General features: G+C 39.4%; 2 protein-coding genes across 2 annotated transcripts; one reads left to right on the top strand and one right to left on the bottom strand.

Annotated features, from left to right (window-relative positions):
* Positions 1-3,138: 3,138 nt before the first annotated feature.
* On the top strand, positions 3,139-14,184 carry trnau1apb (tRNA selenocysteine 1 associated protein 1b). The gene is made up of 9 exons (XM_061731971.1): positions 3,139-3,301; positions 4,856-4,953; positions 5,964-6,063; positions 6,839-6,891; positions 8,300-8,428; positions 8,915-9,031; positions 11,323-11,626; positions 12,814-12,853; positions 13,059-14,184. Exons 1-9 carry the CDS (start codon positions 3,263-3,265, stop codon positions 13,193-13,195), a joined length of 1,017 nt encoding a protein of 338 aa, XP_061587955.1. The 5' UTR covers positions 3,139-3,262; the 3' UTR covers positions 13,196-14,184.
* A 1,378-nt stretch (positions 14,185-15,562) lies between these two features.
* fitm1l (fat storage inducing transmembrane protein 1, like) lies at positions 15,563-19,249 on the bottom strand. Its single transcript, XM_061731065.1, has 2 exons — positions 18,321-19,249; positions 15,563-16,318 (listed from the first exon to the last, which is right to left on the bottom strand). The coding sequence occupies exons 1-2, from the start codon at positions 18,503-18,505 to the stop codon at positions 15,643-15,645; spliced, it is 861 nt and encodes a 286-aa protein (XP_061587049.1). The 5' UTR covers positions 18,506-19,249; the 3' UTR covers positions 15,563-15,642.
* Between the last annotated feature and the right edge of the window lie 1,108 nt (positions 19,250-20,357).

Below are 20,357 nucleotides of genomic sequence, written 5' to 3'. Positions count from 1 at the left end.
ATGAAATGACCACTAGTCCAGATTCAATTTCATACTGGAACCAGTTTGTTTCAAGAGTCATGATGTGGCCCCTACAGAATCTAACATCATTTGAGAGGTCATTCTGGTTTGTTCACCAGAACAATTTCCAGTCAATAGACAAAAAGGAAAAAATAGGCAAATAATTGAGTCTCTTAATAGAGATAATCATAAGAATAAAATTAAACTCCAAATTAGTTCAATTCATATAAAGCCAATAAAAATAACAGTAATGATAATTACGTAGCTATGGAAACCAAATCATTGCATCAACACTTTTCTTCGCTACAATCCTGAAGAAGCACCAAGCGACTGTGGAAAGGAAAAACTCCCCTTTGAAAGAAAGAAACCTCTCGCAGACCAAACTCAGGAAGGGCGGTAATCTATCTCGACCATTTGAGAAGACAGGAAAGAGAAGAGAACACCAACAACCACAACAGAACCGGAACACCAGGTGGGAAGAAGAAACACAAGATGGATGACAAGAATAATGTCATAAGTAAAGTTGGAGGGGTAGACACCAACTTTTAAAATAAAAATAAACTGTATATCCACCAGAGGATATGAAAAGACTTATGAAAAGGGAAGGTTTTACAGAGAGAGTTTCAGGTATTAGGTCACGTTGTGTGCCTGAGGTAAAGAATTTCACAAGATGGGGGCGTTAATGGAAAATGCTTGATTTCTCTGTGTGACAAACTGACATCTGAGTATAGTTAAAAGGGAACTACTGTATCTGTGAATTTCACAGGCTGGGAGGGCACATACCAACTTAATAATGTTGAGACGTAAGTTGGGACAAGACCATGTAAGGCTTTGAAGGGGAATCAATATGAAATATAATAGCCAGTTAGGGAGAAGCAAGTACAGGGGAAATATGGTCATAATTTTGTACCAGTAATGAGTCTCACTGCAGCATTTTAAAGTAATTGGAGGTGGCGGTGGGAATGCTGACTGATACAGCACAATGAATTACAGTACTCAAGCTGAGACTAGATAAAAGCATACACAACTTTTTGTAAGTCAGCTGATTGTAGCTATTGTCTTTAGCTGGAAAAAGCCAGGCTGAGCCATATGTTTGACCTGAGCATCAAAAATAAGGTTCGAGACACATATGACTCATGAGAAACAGCAAAACTGGCAGAACTTTGGGTACCAAACAGAATGACCTTAGATTTTTTGTATTTGACCTTTACAGAATTTTGAACCATCCTAGATTAAATATCAGAGTGACAAGACGTGAGACTTGAAATCCTGCATGAATCTGAGGGTTTCGTGGGCATGTACCTAAAGTTTTTCCATGACTTTTTGAGAAAAAAGGCAGATTTAAACCATATTACACCGGTCATGATATCGCTACACTGGCTTCCAGTGAGTCAAAGGATAGAGTTTAAAATCTTACTGCTGGTCTACAAAGCACTGAATGGTCTTGGACCAAAATACATGCTGGATCTGTTAGTTCCCTATGAAGCTCCCAGACCCCTGAGGTTCATCTGGATCTGGTTTGTTGTGGTTCCAGAACCAGAACCAAGCAAGGTGAGGCAGCGTTCAGTTATTCTGCTCCTCACCGGTGGAACAAACTTCCTGTAGACCTGAGGTCTGCTCAAACTGTCAGCTCCTTTAAATCAGCACTATGTAACTTTTCCACCTTAATATAATATTTCCAGTCATTGTGATGGTACATCAATTTACAACAGGTTTAATGACACCTCTGTCATGGTCTGAGGGGTCTGTATCGCCTTCACTGGGACTATGTAACTTTGAGGTGGATGGTAGGAACCCTTCCACACTACTGGTAAAGCACTACCGCTTTTGTCCAAAGGAGCCGCCAAACTCAACAAAAGCTGAAAGTTACATTGTGCTGCTTTAAATCAGGGATAAAAACATTACTGTTTACTGAAGCGTACTCTTAAATTAAATAACCTACTTACATGCTGTACTCTACTGCCATTACTTCTTAACAACTTGTGCTTTTTATTATTTTACCTCTTTTCTCATCATTTTATTCCATTTTATTTGTTATTTACTGTTTAATTGTGTCTTGCCGCTTTTAATGTTGATGTAAAGCACTTTGAATTACCTTGTGTTGAATTGTGCTATACAAATAAACTTGCCTTGCCTTGCCTTAAAAAAAATGTATTGGCTAATTCAATATTATTAATCACCATTAAATTCATCCATGACGATATTGTGCTCAAATTACCTTTGCTGGGAGTACTGGGAAGCAGAGGTGTCAAGTAATGAAGTACAAATACTTCGTTACCTTACTTAAGTAGAAATTTTGGGTATCTATACTTCACTGGAGTAATTATTTTTCAGACGACTTTTAACTTTTACTCCTTACATTTTCACGCAATTATCTGTACTTTTTACTCCTTACATTTTAAAAACAGCCTCGTTACTCTATCTCATTTCGGCCTTTAAAAAAAAACTATCCAGTTAAATTGCGCCGTCCGGATAGAGTGAATTTGGTTGTGGTTCTGGCACAGATGTTCTTGTCCAGTTTTGTTCTTACATCCTTTGCCCACAGATTCCTGCAACTAAACTTGGATGTACATTCTAATAAAGGTTAGGATAAATGATAACATGCCTCTGAAGTTTGACTTTTTGCACCATTACAATACTTATAGGCAACTAGTCATCATATCTTCTGCTCTCTGAAAAACATGTTAATGCTCAATAGTACACATATATGGTTCTTTAATATATTTGCATTCATTTTCAATGGGTTTTGTCCTTAATGGCCTTTTTCCCCCTTACATTACTTTACTTTTATACTTTAAGTAGTTTTGAAACCAGTACTTTTATACTTTTACTTGAGTAAAAAACTTGAGTTGATACTTCAACTTCAACTCGAGTATTTTTAAACTCTAGTATCTATAGTTCTACCTGAGTAATGAATGTGAATACTTTTGACACCTCTGCTGGGAAGTTTGCTCATTTTGTAGAACTTCCATCAAATTTACAAAAAAATTACAACACACATATTACGATCTTCATCTCAGTAGCTAATCTTAAAGTTAATGAAAATGTACATGTCTAAAATCGTAAATATTTTTCTAATCTGATTTTTTGTTTCATGGATTTCCATCCAGGGGTGTTTTAGCCACGCCCACCGGAAGTAGCGCAGCCGCAGCTCGCTGGAGGGAGATCGCTGCAGAACAAACACCAACAAAATATCACCTTTTCCCTGCGAACCTGAAACACACACGGATTCCTGTTGGGTTTCGTCTCGCCTCCAGAATCCATGATGTTTAACAGACAGACCAGTTTGTGGATGGGAGACGTAAGTCTGCATGTTAACCTAACATTAGCTCAGTGGTTAGCCGCGTTAGCTTCGTTAGCCGCGTTAGCGCACCGTGTCTGCGGCCTTTTTTGCCCTAAAAGACAATTAAACTGCACCATTGTTCCGGGAATGTTCCTGAATTGTTCACTAAACTTGTGTTTCAATGTTGTTTCAGAGTTAGTCTTTGCGCTGCTGTCAGTCGTGCTGAAGTTCATGTTTGAGGATATTTATGTGACTGAAACCTGAGGAACAGTTTAGTTATTAAACTGGCTTTCTGACTCTTCTGCGCCGCTGGTGTCAGCTGTCAGAGGGTTGTCTGTCAAGTCGAATGTTAAATGCACGTATGTCACCAAGTCTAGTTGTGTCTCTGATAATCAGGCTGCAGATGTTTAAGATAATCCTTTATTAGTCCCACAGCGGGGAAATTCGCAGTTTACAGCAGCAAAGGGGAAAGATGCATCAATAGAAATGATAATAATACAGTAATAATATCATAGTATGAAACACTATAGACAGAACAGGTATATATAATAATACTGGTATATAAAATAACAGACGAATATTTAGATGGTTGCACGTTTGCAGTGAGTTATATTGCACATTATTTCCCTTTATGTGCATTTATTGTCAGGTTGTTATGTTTGTGGTCTACTGTGAGCAGTGCTGGTTGTGTAGTCTCACAGCTGCAGGGAGGAAGGACCTTCTGTAGCTCCTTCACACATTTAGGGTGAAGGAGCCTGTCGCTGAAGGAGCTCTCCAGCGCTCTGAAGGTCTTTCATGGGGTGGGAGTCCTTCTCCATCATGGATGACAGCTTAGCCATCATCCTCCTCTCTCCCACCACCTGCACTGTGTCCAGAGAGCAGCCCACGACAGAGCCGGCCCTTTCAATGATTTTGTCCAGCCTCCTTCTGTCTGCAGCTGTGATGTTTCCCCAGCAGACCACTCCATAAAAATGGCTGATGCCACCACAGTGTCATAGAATGTTTTCAGGAGTGTTTCCTGCACACCAAAAGCCCTCAGCCTCCTGAGCAGATAGAGTCTGCACTGGCCTTTTTTGTGGAGTGCAGAGGAATTAGTAGTCCAGTCCAGTTTATTGTTGAGGTGAACACCCAGGTACTTATAAGATGTCACCATCTCAATGTCCTTTCCCTGGATGTTCACCGGTGTCAGGGATTTATTACACCTGCGGAAATCCACCACCAGTTCTTTAGTTTTCCCCTCGTTGATCTGGAGGTGATTCTGCAGGCACCAGTCCACAAAGTCCTGGGATAGTTCTCTGTACTCGCTTGTTTACTCGGGTTGTCCCTTGTTGGTGTTGTTTCCTTGCTCATGAAAAGGCTTCACAAGTTGTATGAAACATTGCTCTATTTCTGAAGAAAATGATGACATTAAAAGCCAATCTTGTCACCTATATCGGCTCATCGGCGCCTTTTCAAGGATGAAAAACTCAAGTTGCTTCGAAAATAATTGGCAGATGAGAGCTGTTGTAAAATAAGAGAACAAAACAAACATTTGAATATATGCATATAACATGTCTTTATATTTATTTATAGTTGGACCCATACATGGACGAGAACTTCATCAAGCAGGCTTTCAGCACTATGGGAGAATCACCATTCGGAGTCAAGATCATCACACACAGGATAACAGGGTAAGACCTGCAGACCAACTCATACCACAGATCAGCCTCTGTGTAAACGGTTTAAATATGGCAGATACAGTGTTAAATGTGTTGCTGTTTTTTACTTTTAGAAAATTGTTTTGCTGAAGATATAAACTTAAGAACAAGTATAATTGCTTTAAACTATAAGTGGATAGAAAATGTGCTTTAAGTACATTCTGTGGCTACTCTGTAAGAAAAAAACCTCAGAGCATTAATGGATTTGTACAATGTCTTACAAGCAGTGTAAGCTTTATCCAACATTATTAACAAGATTTAAGTTATGCTTCACTAGGGCTGTGCGATTTTGGACAAAAATAAAATCCCGATTTTTTTTCTCTGAAAACCCGATTTTCAATTTCTATTTTTTTGGTAAAACTACAAAAGACAATGGAATAAATTGTTTCAAATATTTTATCTTTATTTTTTAAAGAAAAATAGCAAACAAATTTCCCTATTGGGAATGAAGTGCAATTGAAAGATACTGTAAATCCTCCTTGAGTTTAGTAAAGTGACAACGTTTACAATTTTCTTGACCGAACAAAGATGACTAGATGAGCTCTGTCTGTAATGCAGCCAGCTGCAAAAACATCGTCTTGATTAATAAATCCGATTTAGATTTAAAATCGATTAATCGCACAGCCCTATGTTTCACCTACAAATGAGGAAAATATTGTAATATTCTGATAAATGCATTATTTGCAGTTTTAAAATGTACCACTTGCTCCAGACTTTTTGTGTAGTCCGTGTTTAAATGTGCATTTAACCTTTGATGTGACCGGTTTGGCTTGAAAAGGCTTCTTCTTTTTTTTTTTTTTTTTTTAATAGAAGTATGGTTAAATTTAATCTCAGTGATATTAACCAACAGTCAATATTGTTTAGCATTTATATAAACTATAACTGTACCTACAGCTGCTGCTTTTATTCAACTACTGTGATGTTGCTTCTCTGGAAGACAGGTCATAAGTCATCTTGTTTGTTTGTTTTGTTTTGTTTTGTAGTGGTTCAGCAGGATACTGCTTTGTTGAGCTGGCAGATGAAGAAAGTGTTGATCGCTGTGTCCAGAGACTCAACGGAAAACTGGTTCCTGGATCAAACCCGGTCAGTTCAAGAGAGTAATTGCAAAAATACTTAAATATCTCTGATAAGCTTTTCACAAATACTGTATACATGAAATTGCTGTTTCTCTGCACATGTATAATTATTCACAATTTTATACCACCTTCCTTTTTTTCCCAGTGTTAGACTCATGCTATAAAGCAGTATTTGGTAGTTGATTTGACTGTGGATAGTGGAGCTCATACAGCCTTGGTCCTGCTTTGTTATCAGAAAGCCATTAGTATCAGAAGCTTTAAAGTCAATGTAGACGACAGTCACTTTGCACTGTAACTAGTCACATTCTTTTAAAGTTGAATATGCACTTATTGGTGAGGGATATTCTGTTTTGGCTGGAGACGCAGCAACTTTACATGCAGGTCTGGTGATGTAAAACAAACATCAAATCATCCCAACTTGATGTTAGTATAAAGTGGTATGTGATGCTGTGAGCTTTTGCTGCTTGCTCTTCTATTTGAAATGCTGTTGGCCCCGTGGGCTGGCCAAGCTCCTGTGCTCCCCTGTTCACTGGCCTGTATCTGCTGCTGAACGTGGCTAAGAGGCTGCTTGTACATGAATGTACTTTGTTTGAAGCTGGTGAATAGAGTCTCTGGTAGGAACTAACTGAGGAAGGGGCTAAAGGCTGTTCTGGGGTTTGGAGGTATGTAAACCCAAATAACAATAATAACGCAACTCTTTATTTCCAGCAATATCAGTGCTATACTACACATCTTTTGTGTTTTAGTTGGGCTTAGTGTGTGCTTTCTCTCTCCCTTTGCAGCCCCGGAAGTTTAAGTTAAACTATGCAACCTATGGGAAACGACCAGAAGCAGGGTAAGACATGATTTATATTCAGCCTTTCTTTGCTACTGATGGAGTAAAAAAAAAAAAACTTTATGTGAAATAACTTATTCTTTATTAAAAAATTGGCTATTCTTTCATTTATTTCAAGACTGCATGAGCGTTTACAGATTTGTACCCTTTTGAAAGATTCCCCATCCGTTACAAAAGTTCAATTTCTTAAATGAAATCCCCTCGTTCCTGGTGTATCTGCATTTACCGTGAATTCAGTCTTTGTGTGCATAAAGACACTATAAGCAGCAATTTGCAGCGCACATATAGTAACATTTTGAATAAAGATAACACAAAAAAAAAACATCAGCTCACATGTAAACAAACTTTGTCAGATAATTTTGGCTCTTTTTTGTGCTTTCCCCTTTGTCTTCCTTTTTTCAGTAAAGATCCATTTTCAGTATTTCTTCAAAAAATGTTTTCTTTACGGCAGCTTAAGTATGTTAATAGCAACAGCAGAACTATATAAACTCAATATTATAGCTGGATACAAATGTAAAGTGTATAAAAGCAAGAGGAAGTTGATTTGTCCAGATTTAGGGAGCTGAAGTCAGCAGTTCAGCTTCATACAGGAAAGATGATGCATCAGTTTCAAAACAATGTCGATGTGTATCTGAAGCCCTAAAATGTGGCTTGACTTAATTAAGTTTGAGAGGGGACATAATGTCTGGCAGTCAGGGAGTGGTAGTCTAGTGGTTACTAGAGTCCCCTGGATGGCAACCAAGGTGAACCACTTTGGTCCCCTGAGCAAGGCTCCTAACCCTAATTGGTCCCCGGGCGCCGGAAAAATGAGCGCCTATTGGTCCCAGTCTAACTACTGATGGATAAAAGCAGAGGACACATTTCTGTGTTTTTATAAATAAATAAAGGTTATTATTATTATTATTATTCAAGGCCTAACTGCACTGACAGTCTACGGTGTGTACTACATATTGGTCTGGCAGTCACTGGCAGTATTAGTATGCCACTATAAAAAACACCTACATACTCCTGACCAGCTTCCTCTGTAGTGGCATTGTGTGACATTATTGTATAAAGTATGCAAACTGGACTGTTAGTTACACTTTGGAAATTTTCCTGGAAGTAGTAAACTATCTTGGTACTTTTTCTCAATTGTTCACATGTTATGCACTAGAAAAATGTATTGTTTTTAAAAATTGCCCATGTCCTAATCCCGAAAAGCTTTGACTTGCTGATATGGGATTAGGTAATTGTCAACAGGCAGTTTAATAGTTGTACTTAATAAAACAGCAGCAGAGTGTTTGTGAACCTGAGCTTCTACACTTTGACAAAACATACATTTGTCTAATTTTTTAATAAAGAAGTAAAATTGTAGCTGCGAGTGTACTAAAACAAGGATATTGTATCCTTCTTTTTTCCCTCTCGCCAGGCCGGAGTTCTCAGTGTTTGTGGGCGACTTGGCCTCTGAGGTAGACGACTTCCAACTGCATCAAGTTTTTAAGAAGTATCCTTCCTGCAAAGGAGCTAAAGTAGTCACCGACCAGTACGGGTACTCGAGGTACGTCGTCTCCTGTTGCTGGACTGTAGAGCAGTATGAGTTCACTGGTGTTTTGTTTGATATGAGATACTTGGTTTGGCTACATTTTTATTGCTACATTTTTTGATGCGATGTATTGGTTTAGCAATTACTGTAAGAAATATGTAATACTTTTCAAGTGTTTCCTGTTTTTTGTGGTGTAAAAATTGTTAGGATAGCAGTGCCGTGGACGTTGACCACCAGTGCATCTGCATCTATTTTCGAGAAAAAGGCTGAAGGAATGTTTTCTTGCCGTCGTATGCTAAAACTATTGTTTTCCCCATATAGGCTAAGCAAGAGCAACTCACAATTCAAGTGATGCTACCTCATGTTAAAAGTAAAACAGCAAGTTTCAGTTCTACCATAATAATACCCATTATATTCTGTTTCTCATAAGTGGCTATCATATGGCAAGTATGTAGCGGGTGTTGGTGTACAGAGGAGGTGTGACTCTTGTTTAACTTTCAGAGGCTATGGGTTTGTCAAGTTTGGGGAGGAGAGTGAGCAGAAGAAGGCGATTGAGGAGTGCCAGGGTACAGTGCTGGGAGGGAAGCCACTCAGGCTCAGTATTGCTGTAGCAAAGAGGTAAGATACAAAGATTAAATAAAGTTTTGAATGCACTGTGTTTGACTGTTTCCTCCTGATGGTGTTTTTGTGGGTGTGGTTTCCCCAAAGTGTTGGATAACTCTTTATCCATGTCTATTCTTTCCTATTTACATCATCTATCCAACTCTTTGGTATCCCTGCAGATAGGGCTGGGCGATATGGACCAAAAGTCATATTTCGATATTTTCTAGCTGAATGGCGATACTGGATATATATTGATATTTTTTCCGTGCCATAATTGGGGTTTCCCCCAAAGCATTATAGCATAGCATCTCTGTTAGCTTCATTTTTTTCTGAGGCAAACCCTTAAAAAAACTGTCAGTTTTAATACAAAGCCTCGTGCCAAATGTCACACAGGTTCCTTTATTAACAGAGGTCTGCACAATATCAAAATGTATAAAACAAATGAAATAAAAATAAACTGCCTGCATATATAGAATAAAAATGCTTCTTGAATAATATAAAACAAATATCCCTTTTCTGCATAACAATTAAATTAAAATACACTGTGCAATTAATACAATGTAGACAGTAACAGGCAGACTTTTCCACTGAGGTTGACAGTTGTGCAAATAACAAAACATTTGTGCAAATCTCAAATAAAACATTCAAGTCAATTTGTCACAAAATAAGCTATATCAAAATCATTAAAAAAAAAATGTATATCGTTTGAAAATATATCGATATACATTTAAAATCTCGATATATCGCCCAGCCCTACCTGCAGATATCTAAAAAGTGACACCAGACTTCACATGTTGCACACCTTTTACGCCTCCACATTTTCCCTCCCACCTTCATGGCCTCTAATAAAGATCTCTTTAATCGTCTGTATGCATGGAAACACACACTGACATTTGTCCTCTGCTTTTTAACCCATGAGTAGTTAGACTAGTAGTAGTGGGCTGCCTTTATTCTGGCGCTCTGGGCCCAAAGTGGTATATTTTTACCTCCCCGGTGCTGGATCATAAAGACAGTGTTAAAATCACAACCAATCAAGAAAAATCAACATGAGTAAACTTCGGGCGGTGTTGTAGCTTGAGCTCCATGCATGCACGATGACCCGCTGAGCCAAAAATCTTACAAAGTTTTTTAAGAAACCATGGTTGCAATGAAAAATCAACTTCACATTTAAAGCAGGCAAAACGGCTCCTCAGAGTGTCGCAGCAGGGCTACAAGTTGAAGTGAGGGTTTCACCTTCTTTTAAACCAGGAATAGGCAACCCTGGTCCTAGAGAGCCGCAGTCCTGCATGTTTTAGATGTCTCCCGGCATCACCACACCTGATTCTAATTAACGGTCATCATCTTCTCATCCAGGTCTGTTAATGACACAGTCCTTTGTATCGGAGTGTGATGAAGCAGAAAAGCATCTAAAACATGCAGGGCGGCGGCTCTCTAGGACCAGGGTTGCATACCCCTGTTTTAAACCCTCAGCCTTCTCTGGGTCTCCACCCCCACCGGCACATACCATTACAGGTTTTTCTTACAACATAAATCATGTTAGTTTTAAGCAGGGTATTCCCCTCTTTTAACAAATTAATAATTTTAAATGTTTTTAACAATGTCATTTTAGCAGTATTTATCACCGAATGTTTTCAATACCCAGAAAGATTTTACTTGGTTTGCTCCACCTGCACTCCTCGCTGAAGCAGGTGTTCTCAATCAGCAGCAATCAAAGATATTTAACTAGGTCAAATTTGTCTGCAACCTCTTAGACCCAGGAAATGAACTACCAGTAAGAAAAGAAAAAAAAACATTAACAAAAACGAATGTTCAGTCAAGGCAGATGTAATGAGTAGCAGTGAGGACTGAGTGTGCACTCCCAAGACCAGTGAGGGCTGCAGTGGCCATGTGGTCCGCATGGTCACACTACTCAGTGTTTCTCAATCCTGGTCCTCGTGGGCCCCTGTCCTGCATGTTTTAGATGTTTCCCTGCACCAACACACCTGATTCTAATTAATGGTCCTCATTAGCTTGTCACCAAGGTCTGCACAACTCTGTTGATGACACAGGTACTTGTATCACAGTGTGTTGAAGCAGGGAAGCATCTAAAACATGCAGGACAGGGGCCCACGAGGACCAGGATTGAGAAACACTAAATGTATTTAGTTCTGTTTGTGTAACACAGTATGTTGCAGACTCTCCACACTTTGAAAGTTTATACATTGTAACTTCAGTATTGATGGCACTCCCTGGCTGTAAATTCTTCTCTCTTTCAACAGTTTTTCTTCTTAGATGTCTAATCTGTAATTGCGTCTGTTGCTTTGCAGTCAGAAGATGAACACTTACCATGGAGGGCAAGGCCAGAGCTACAACAGCAGCTACAACCAGACTCAGCCTGGCTACTACGGCAGTCCTATGGGGAATCAGGGAGGTTACTATTCTCAGTGGGGCAACTATGACCAATATGGTGGCTACAACAGCAGTGGCTACGGCAGCGGCTACAACAGTGGCTACGGAAGTGGCTACAACTACAACTACGGGCCCTATGGATATCCTCCGCCAGGCCACATGATGCCACCACCTCCCGTGGGGATGCCACCCACGTCCACTGACATGACAGGAGCTGCAGAGGTGAGAGAAGTTCCTTCATAGCTCTCCTGAATTTTTTTTTCTCTTAAGGATTTTGCCATTTTCATTTATTTGAGTTAGCAGAAGTTGGGGTGGGTACGAGTCAACACCATTTTCAGTGCATGCAAACATCTTAACCTGTTCGAACACGACCTCATTGAAGCTACATCACACCCAACCTGCAAGACAACTACTTGAATGAAACTGTTTTCCCTGTGAGCAAATGGACTCGCAAAGCCTGTCTGTCAGATGACGGATGCCTTCACTTGCAGCTTTTGTGAACAGATGGTAGGAATAACATTAGCTACATGCTTGCCATTTCACACACACTGGTTTCACATAACCTGTTATGTTGCTGTGCCCTAAAGAGATGACGCTCAAAGACAATAGACAGCTCAGAGCTTCAAGCTGGAGAAAGTTTCTTTATTTCTGGCAAACAAATGCATTCACTTTTTAATTGGATCAAGTTGGCAACTCATCCTTGTGTGACACTGTCACAGAATGAGTGATGAATGTGTTTTTATTGTCTTAATTACTGTCATCTAACATATTTTTAATGCTCATGATACATTTCTTTAATGATCAGTACATTCTTCTTATCATACGCTTCAGTTTCTTCCAGAGTAACACAGCAGGACTGTACTTTTTTCTTCATATGTACTTTATATCATCATGGTCAAATTTATTTATATAGCACATTTAACAAGGTTAAACAACCTTGTTGTAAAACAACTACCGTAGGGTGACCAAAGTGCTTTACAATCAAATAACAATAAAAGCATTTAGGAAACAATAAAATCTAAATAGCAGTACAGTCTTATATCTGTGTAATCTTCTAAATTGAAAGGCATTAAGAAGAAATACATTTTTAACATTATATTTTATATATATATTTCTATATGTAACTGCCTTTAGGGACAGATATCACAAACATATTTATTCGTATGCATGTGTCGTGTGACTATATTTGGATCCAGATGACAGTGATCCTCAAATCTATTGTGTAATTATATTAATGAAATAAAGCTGTGGCTTTAAACCACATCTGTTACAAAATTTCTTCACACTGGTTGTGATAAATATGGGAGTTTTCTTTGACTAAAGTTTAAAGTGTGTTTATGCAAAGCACTTTGGACACCCGTTGGTCGCAGTAGAGGGTTATACAGATAAATAATGTGTTTCTGTTTCAGAGCCAAGAGCAGACTGAAGAAGCAGAGGAAAACACAGAAGGTAAAACCCTGTTTGCATATAAATAATCACTGAGGACAGAATAACAATCTTGTCATATTAGAGAAGCAAGGAAAACAATGTATTACACATGTTTTTCTCCACAGGTTAAGCATTTTCTGATCCAATCTATATGGAACCTCTAGACATTTCAGTGTGAAATTATTAATTTCCATCAAAAGTGACATGATAATGGATTATTTTGCAGAACCCATTTCTGAATGTGACGTGGAGCTGTGGAACAAGGAATTTATGCAGCGCAGCGAGGAGCTCTACGACGCCATGATGAACTGTCACTGGGAAGCACTGGACTCTGTTGACTCCCCTATACCCCCTTCTTCTTGATACTTTGTTTTTTTTAAGCTCTTATCTCACCTTTAACCTTCAATGCTTTTTTTCCGTAAAAAAAAAACAAAAAGAAAAAACAAGACTTTGTATTCCAGGAATCTTCCACCACATTGTAGTTCACCGTCTTGGTTCCCCTCCAAGTAAAGACTGTACATACACATACTGGTTTCTCTTCTAACAGTTGAAGTGCACAGACATGTTCACCTGGCTGTATTTTTTTACCATGTTGGTAACGGACAGTAAAGGAGTAATGAATGCAGTCACTCATTACTGTCTCCTATATCGTCTTTGAACACCAGGGCTGTGAAGATGGAAGTGCTGAAAGTTGCAGCTTCACACGCTGGATGACGTGTGTTGTTATTTTACCACTTAATGAGGTCACGGGTGGGGAAAAAAGAAGCTTGTTCGTTGTTGTTGCAGTGGCCAGCAAAAAAATCCCTTTGCTTGTCAAAGTCTTTTGAAGACTAAACTGAAAACGATGCCTTTCATTGTCTTTTGCCTTGTAGCTCCTGTCAATCCAGGATGATTGCTGGAAATACTTTGCAGATAAAGGACGTCCGTCCAAACTGTCTCGTTCAGTTTTTAATGAAGGACTATTACACTTTTGTTTATTTTTCTTTTCAATTTAATGAACTAGGTACATTTCAGAGTGTACAAAGAGGAAATTAAGTTTAGTGAAAGACTACAACAAATTATTGTAACTGTTCTACAGAAAAAGCTCATCGGGAAAAAACCTTCCTGATATGTTTGAACGCTTGTTAAATTGTAAAGTTTCTGTGACGTTCCCGGTTGATTTTTATGTCAGATTACACGTCAGCATTTATTTTTGTTTAATGACTGATGTTTTGTATATATTTTCTTTCTGGAGATGTTTTATCAATAAAGACAAATTTAGGAGAAAGGCATCTGTATTTACTGTCTGTATATTGAAAAATAACTTTTTTTTTAAGATAAAGCATAAATTACATACATTTCAATACCTGTATAGTTTTATTTCATGGTCCACACCTATCTAATGCCACAGACCCAGTAGATCAGACCTGCATGACGTCAACATCCATAACAAAATCTGTTCAGACAATACGATAGTTAATCCCCTCCTCACCTGTGTTTTTTTTTTTTTTTTTTTTTACTTTTAAGCAGCAGGAAAAAAAATGCATTTCAAATAATGAGTTGGAGTCTTAGATGGATTATTTATTTGTGACATATTTTAAAATATAAGTCAAAGACTTAACCAGACCACCTGAGATGCTGCAGGACCTCGTCTTTGTCTGCTTCAATACATACTTCACCAGGTTTGTGAAGTATCTTTAACCACTTGTGTGTGTGTACAGACACCCAAACATCTGACACGTGAAGTGAATCTTTCAGGCAGATACCATAGAGTCATGTAAACCCCTCTTAAATCCGACCACCACCTGCTTTACTGTATTCCGGGACTGAGACGTGACCCCCAAACTACACGTATCACAACTTTTGCAAGTGTCTGCAGGGTACAGGAGAGAAGTGCGTGATTCACCCCTGTTACAGAAGGACAGAAGGATGACACTTGACCTTCAAAGGTTCAGGGTCGTCCTTCTGACACGTAAGAGCCGTTTTGACAGCATGAGGTGAACTAACTCTATTTCTGACAGCTGGTGTTAATGTTCTGGCTTATATGTGCATGAATCTTAAGTAAAGTTACTTGTACAACCTTTGTGTTGTTTATTGAAATAGGAGGTCTCAAAATATTTTATATTGTGTGTAAATGTTTTATACACTATAGTATTTATTTATTATTTAGAACTGACTAATGGCACTTTTAATTTTGTTATATAACAATGACAAAGATCTAATCTAAAGTAGGATATTTGCTTAATGACATACACAATGTTGTTATATAATAATCACCAGAGTTATCGTTCACGAAAACGAACAAACTAAAATTGAAAAAACAATTTCGTTAACTGAACTAAATAAAAACAAAAATTAAAAGACAAAAACGATAACTAACTGAAACTATATTGCGTGTTTAGAAAACTAACTAAAACAAACTGAAATTATAGATATAATTTCCTCCGTTTTCGTCCCTGTCAATATAAGCCTCTTGGTATGATCAATTTATTCCGCTCTGGCCGTTTATCTCCAACTGGCAGCTACGGTCCGTGACCGATTAAACTAAAACTAAAACTAATAAAAACTAAACTAAAACTAAGCATTTTTGAAAATATAAGAACTAATAAAAACTAGCAAACTCACACTAAAAACGAATTAAAAACTAACTGAATTGAAGGAGAAAAAGTCAAAACGAAATAAAACGAAACTAAAATGAAAAATTCAAAACTATTATAACCCTGATAATCACAAGTTGACATACATGCAATGACTTACTCCATACGTAATACTTGTTGAAGATTTTTATTAATTTTAGTTTTGGGGCTGAATGGTTTGAGTCATGTTTTCAGTTAGTTGTAGTGATTGTGACTCACTGCATCCTCTGACTGGTGCCTGCTGGTCTTGGTGTTCAGCAGTCCCTGGCCAGGTCTGCCCGGGCAGTACCAAGTAGGCCCCAGGCAGTACCAGCCCTGATACAGTCCCCTCCAGGTGAGGTATCCCAGAGCCCCCCCCAGGATCTGGGTGGGGAACTGAGGGAAGTAAGCTAAGAGACAGAGAAGCAGGAACATCCAAAGGCCAAGCAGGAGAACACAGAACAAGAAGAGGATCCTCAGAGGAGCATCCGAGACCCCACCGAGGCTCAGATAAGGGCCAAACACCGCTATTTCCTCTGCCAGAAGCAGGCAGCAAAGACACAGGAGGAAGATGTCCTCTGAAACTTCATATCCCCTCCACACCATCCCTGCTCTCAGGCACTCAGATTTGCTCTCTCCGTCTCTCAGCACCAGCAGAGGCTGCCCGCTGTTCACCTCTGGGACAGCTTTTAAAGATTCGTAGCAGCTTCCTGTAGTGTTCTCCAGGAGGTCCAGGAGTTTGCAGAAACCAAGCCACAGTCCAACGGCCACCGGCAGCCTGGAGAGATGGCGGAAGGAAAGAGACAGGGAACGACAGACGGAGAAGGAGAGGAGGAAGACGAAGGAGCCAACAAAAATGCAAGTCCAGCCCCAACCAGAGCGCAAGAACAACCTGGAGGAGAGAAAAAGAGGAGAGCATGAGACCATTATCACAGGAAAACACTTCCTGACAGCATGCTCATGCGGGCCCCACTTGGGTTAAAGTGGGATATTTGGTAAGAGAGGAGTGCAGTTATGTTATATACTTTAGATGAGCTATTATGTAGAGAATTAGTGTCTCAGATCTGTTCAGATTTCACCGTTGGTGCACGTATCATTCAAGGATGCTTGATTGAGAATGAGGTGAGAGTATTGGGCCTTTGTGTTGGAAGGCTGCCTTTGTGAGTAACCTGTTAGGTGTGTGGCTCTGAGTTTGCTCACATCACCATTTTGTATTGATTTGATAATTGAGTGCATCCATTAATTGCTGGGAAAATTATTTTGAAATATTTGTCTCCATTGCCATTTGTGTATTTGTGTGTGTAATATGTGGATACCTGAGCCTGTCATACTTGTTTGGGTTTTGGTAGCCTCACTAAAAGTTTAATTATATGTAACTTCCATTTTATTCTGTGGCTTTTAGTCACAGTTCAGTTGTCTTTGCCTCTCGTGGGTTCTTACCAGAGGTTGGACAGCAGATCCTGCCAGTTGGTTTTTGTGGTTTCCCTTCCTTTTTGTTCATTGTGGCCAGCCCATCAAAACATTCACATTGTGGTGGCAATAACAGGTGCTTGTGCTAGCTGAGGCAGCATTGTTAAACATATTATTTGCTGGCATCAAGAGTGTTAGCTTTTTTGCTTGCTGCACTCCATGGTTTGTTTTTTAAGGTTGAGAAATCCAACTAAAGAACCAGTGGGGCTTTGGCTCACTTTGGGTGAGTTCTTGGAGGAACCCTTTTGGGTCAGTAGACGTCGCGCGCCTCTGCATCCCTGCTGGCTTCGTAACATCAGTGCACGTGTCTGTGCATTGGTTTAGATCAAGCTGCTTCACTGGCTGCACCTAGGGAGTCAGGGTTTACCATGTGATTGTTGGGACCGGGGTTATTTCCTTCAAGACCCCTTCTGTCAGCTTTTAATAATTAAATCTTTTTTTGTTTGTTCAGTTTCCGTTTTATATTGCAGCCCAACAAGCCAGGTCCTAACAGGTATAAAGGAGTGTGATAAATGAGCATGCTGACCCTGTTAAACAGTTGGGCCTCATTCTAAAGCGAGGTAGATCGTAGTCAGAGTCCATAAATCAATCACAGGCAGGGCCACCATGGCAACTGTGGCCAAGCTTTCTTGGAACCAACATTTGCAGCTCACATTTGTTTGTTTTGGCTGTTGCAAAAACACAGATTTTCTAATATGAACTGCACATATAGTATATGCATTTTATCAAATATATAGCCACACCACACAATCACCATACTGAAAACCCTGCACCCATCACTGTCTTGTCTCTTTATTTGTCTTTTCCTTCATGTTTCTCATCTGTCATTTTAGTCGTCTGACAGAATAAGGGTTTCATTTGCTAACAAAATACATAGATCAGACTGTTAAAGCTGACTGGTAGAGGACACTTTCCCTCTCAGAGCTATGCACAAAAAACTAACATCTGATATGAACTGCACATGCTCAGATCTGAGCTGTCTCTTATCAAAGTTATTATGCCTCTTAACTCTGATAGCATAAAGTTTGCACTGATATAAAGAACTTGTTCTATAGAAATAAAAACACTGATTATGATTTTTAAATGACTCCACACTAACAAAAATAATTCTGCAAATGTACACCCCTGAATACCACAGGTGACTTGTAATAGGCAGAAGTTTAATTTAATTTTACATTTTAATTTTTAATTCCTCCTCCTCTTTTAATTATTTTTTTTTTGTATCATTATTGGAAATTGATTTAAATGACTGTGGAGCCATTAGGTAATGTCAGCACCTTTAACAAATACAAGATGACTTATTCAACATTTCACCTAGATAGGATCAAAATGTGTCCCAGATGCTGGACAACAGTTTATTTCATTTAGTAACACACATGCGTTTTCGGGGATAAACAGATGAAGATAGAAGGAAATTGTCTCACCTATAGAGGAAGTGGGTTCTGCGGGCAAAGACGCTGTGCTGGGACACCCAGAGGCTCAGAGCGGGGCCGAACATCACCACCGCTGACAGCAGCAGGTTAAAGTGCCGACGGACCAGCCTGTTACCCAGCAACCCGGCTGCCAGGTCCGTCATGACCACCAGCAAAGTGTTGAGAAACATCAGCATCCACGTCCAAAACTCTGATCAGACAGAAACTTATACAGGAGAGTCGACCGCAGAGCAGAGCGAGTGTTTGTGTAGATCATTCGCCTCGGACCCCAACAGCATGCACTGTCACATGTGACAGGGGCTTTAATTCGCAGTAGATGGCACTTAAAACAGCAGTATCTTATGGGTTAACGTCTGTTTGCACATAGGGAACAATTCTGCATCTCAAGTAGTCCAAAACACACTGTTGATGTGAACCAGCACTGAAAAGAAGAATGAAAAAGGCTTGGAATCCATCCGTTTTACACAACCTTGATCCTGCTGAAGTCCAGAGCTCCTGGCTGTGAATCAGATTAGTTCCAGTCCACTGATGTTAGTGGTTAGGTTTATCTACCCATCTGTAGAGTGTTCGCTGTATAGCATGAATGAAGTGACAACTGGCTTCTAGCACTTCTCACACTTCAAATAGGAGCTTCCTGTGTAATTCAACCCTGAAAGTCATCGCTCCGGCGGACTCCAGTGCTGAGTCAGCCTGGTACACTTCACCTGCTTATACTTTCAGGGTAGTTGTGGCTGCAGATTACTACTGTAGTGTCTGCAGAGGTTTCTGTTTCCACTGCATAGTGACTGTGATTGGCCTTACCTGTTTGCTTGTGCAGAAATGAAGTGATCACCGTTGTGTTGAGCTAAAGTTTACAACTACTTACTACTACAGCTGTAGCTTCTCTGCTTTTCTCTCTGACACCGACATCCATTCTCTCCAAAACACTCAGATACATATATGTAGCAAGTTCTCACCCTCAGATACAGTATGTCCCCAGATCCTCGGAGGTGTCACATTGCTCCTACTGAGAAAAGCTGAAGGTTGAACCAGTGACACACATTTTTTGGCATTGAATGGATGTAAGTGTTTGTGACCAACTTGACCTAAATGCAAAGCAAGAGGCTGAGAGATGAGGGGCGGGCAACAGATTAGCAGTCAATTTAAACAGCATCAAATATGCATGTGTGAACGTGCCATCATGTGTATTAATAGCAACAACCTTTGCACTGTATCTGGTCTCCGAACTAGCAGCTGCAGCAGTCTGTCTCTGTCAATCACTGCAAGGCTCCATGCACACAGAATTTACACAGTTATTTTAGTGTCTCCTCCCTCTTACATATTATGCTGTTTGATATAATTAGTTAAAAAGCGTCTTCTCAACCAACGTTGTAATGTTCAGTTACTGAATTGTCACCTTAAATTCACAAAGTTGCATGGACTCAAAATCAAATTTGCATACTCCAGTGCGACAACTGAATTTTTTTTTCTTTAACTAAAACTACTACAAAGTCTAGATCGCTGGGTGAGTTGGTCAGAGGTTTTTTATTAGGGAGGTGACTTCAAGGTTGTTGGCAGTAGTTTTTCCCTCAGTAAAGGTTTTTCATCAAGGTTTTAGTGCAACAAATTGAAAGGTTTTTTTTTTAATCAGTCAGTTTACTAATGATACTTGAAGAAAAAAAAAAATCACCAAAATAATTCTTTAAAACTTTCAGGTTCCTAAGATTTTTTTTTAAATTATCTTATTTCCACAAACAAATATTTGGAATTTGGAAAGTACACGCATTACGGTGGCTTTGTGGTTTGCTTTGTTGCTTTACAGCAAGGCGGTTCCTGCTTCGACTCCCAACGGGAGTCTTTCTGTGTGGAGTTTGCATATTTTCCCAGTACTTGTAAGGATTTTCTCTGGGTGCTGCAGCTTCCTTTAAAATCTTGTGTTTGTCTGGCTGATTAGTGAGTCAAAATTGTGCGTTTGTGGTTGTCTGTCAACATGTGGTACTGTGATAGACTGTCCATTCACCCAAAGAGAGCTGGAATAGTCCCCAGCAG

Source organism: Cololabis saira, chromosome 10 (genome assembly GCF_033807715.1).
Source record: "Cololabis saira isolate AMF1-May2022 chromosome 10, fColSai1.1, whole genome shotgun sequence".
NCBI classification, from domain to species: domain Eukaryota; kingdom Metazoa; phylum Chordata; class Actinopteri; order Beloniformes; family Belonidae; genus Cololabis; species Cololabis saira.
This window is presented reverse-complemented; position numbering and strand designations above follow the sequence as displayed.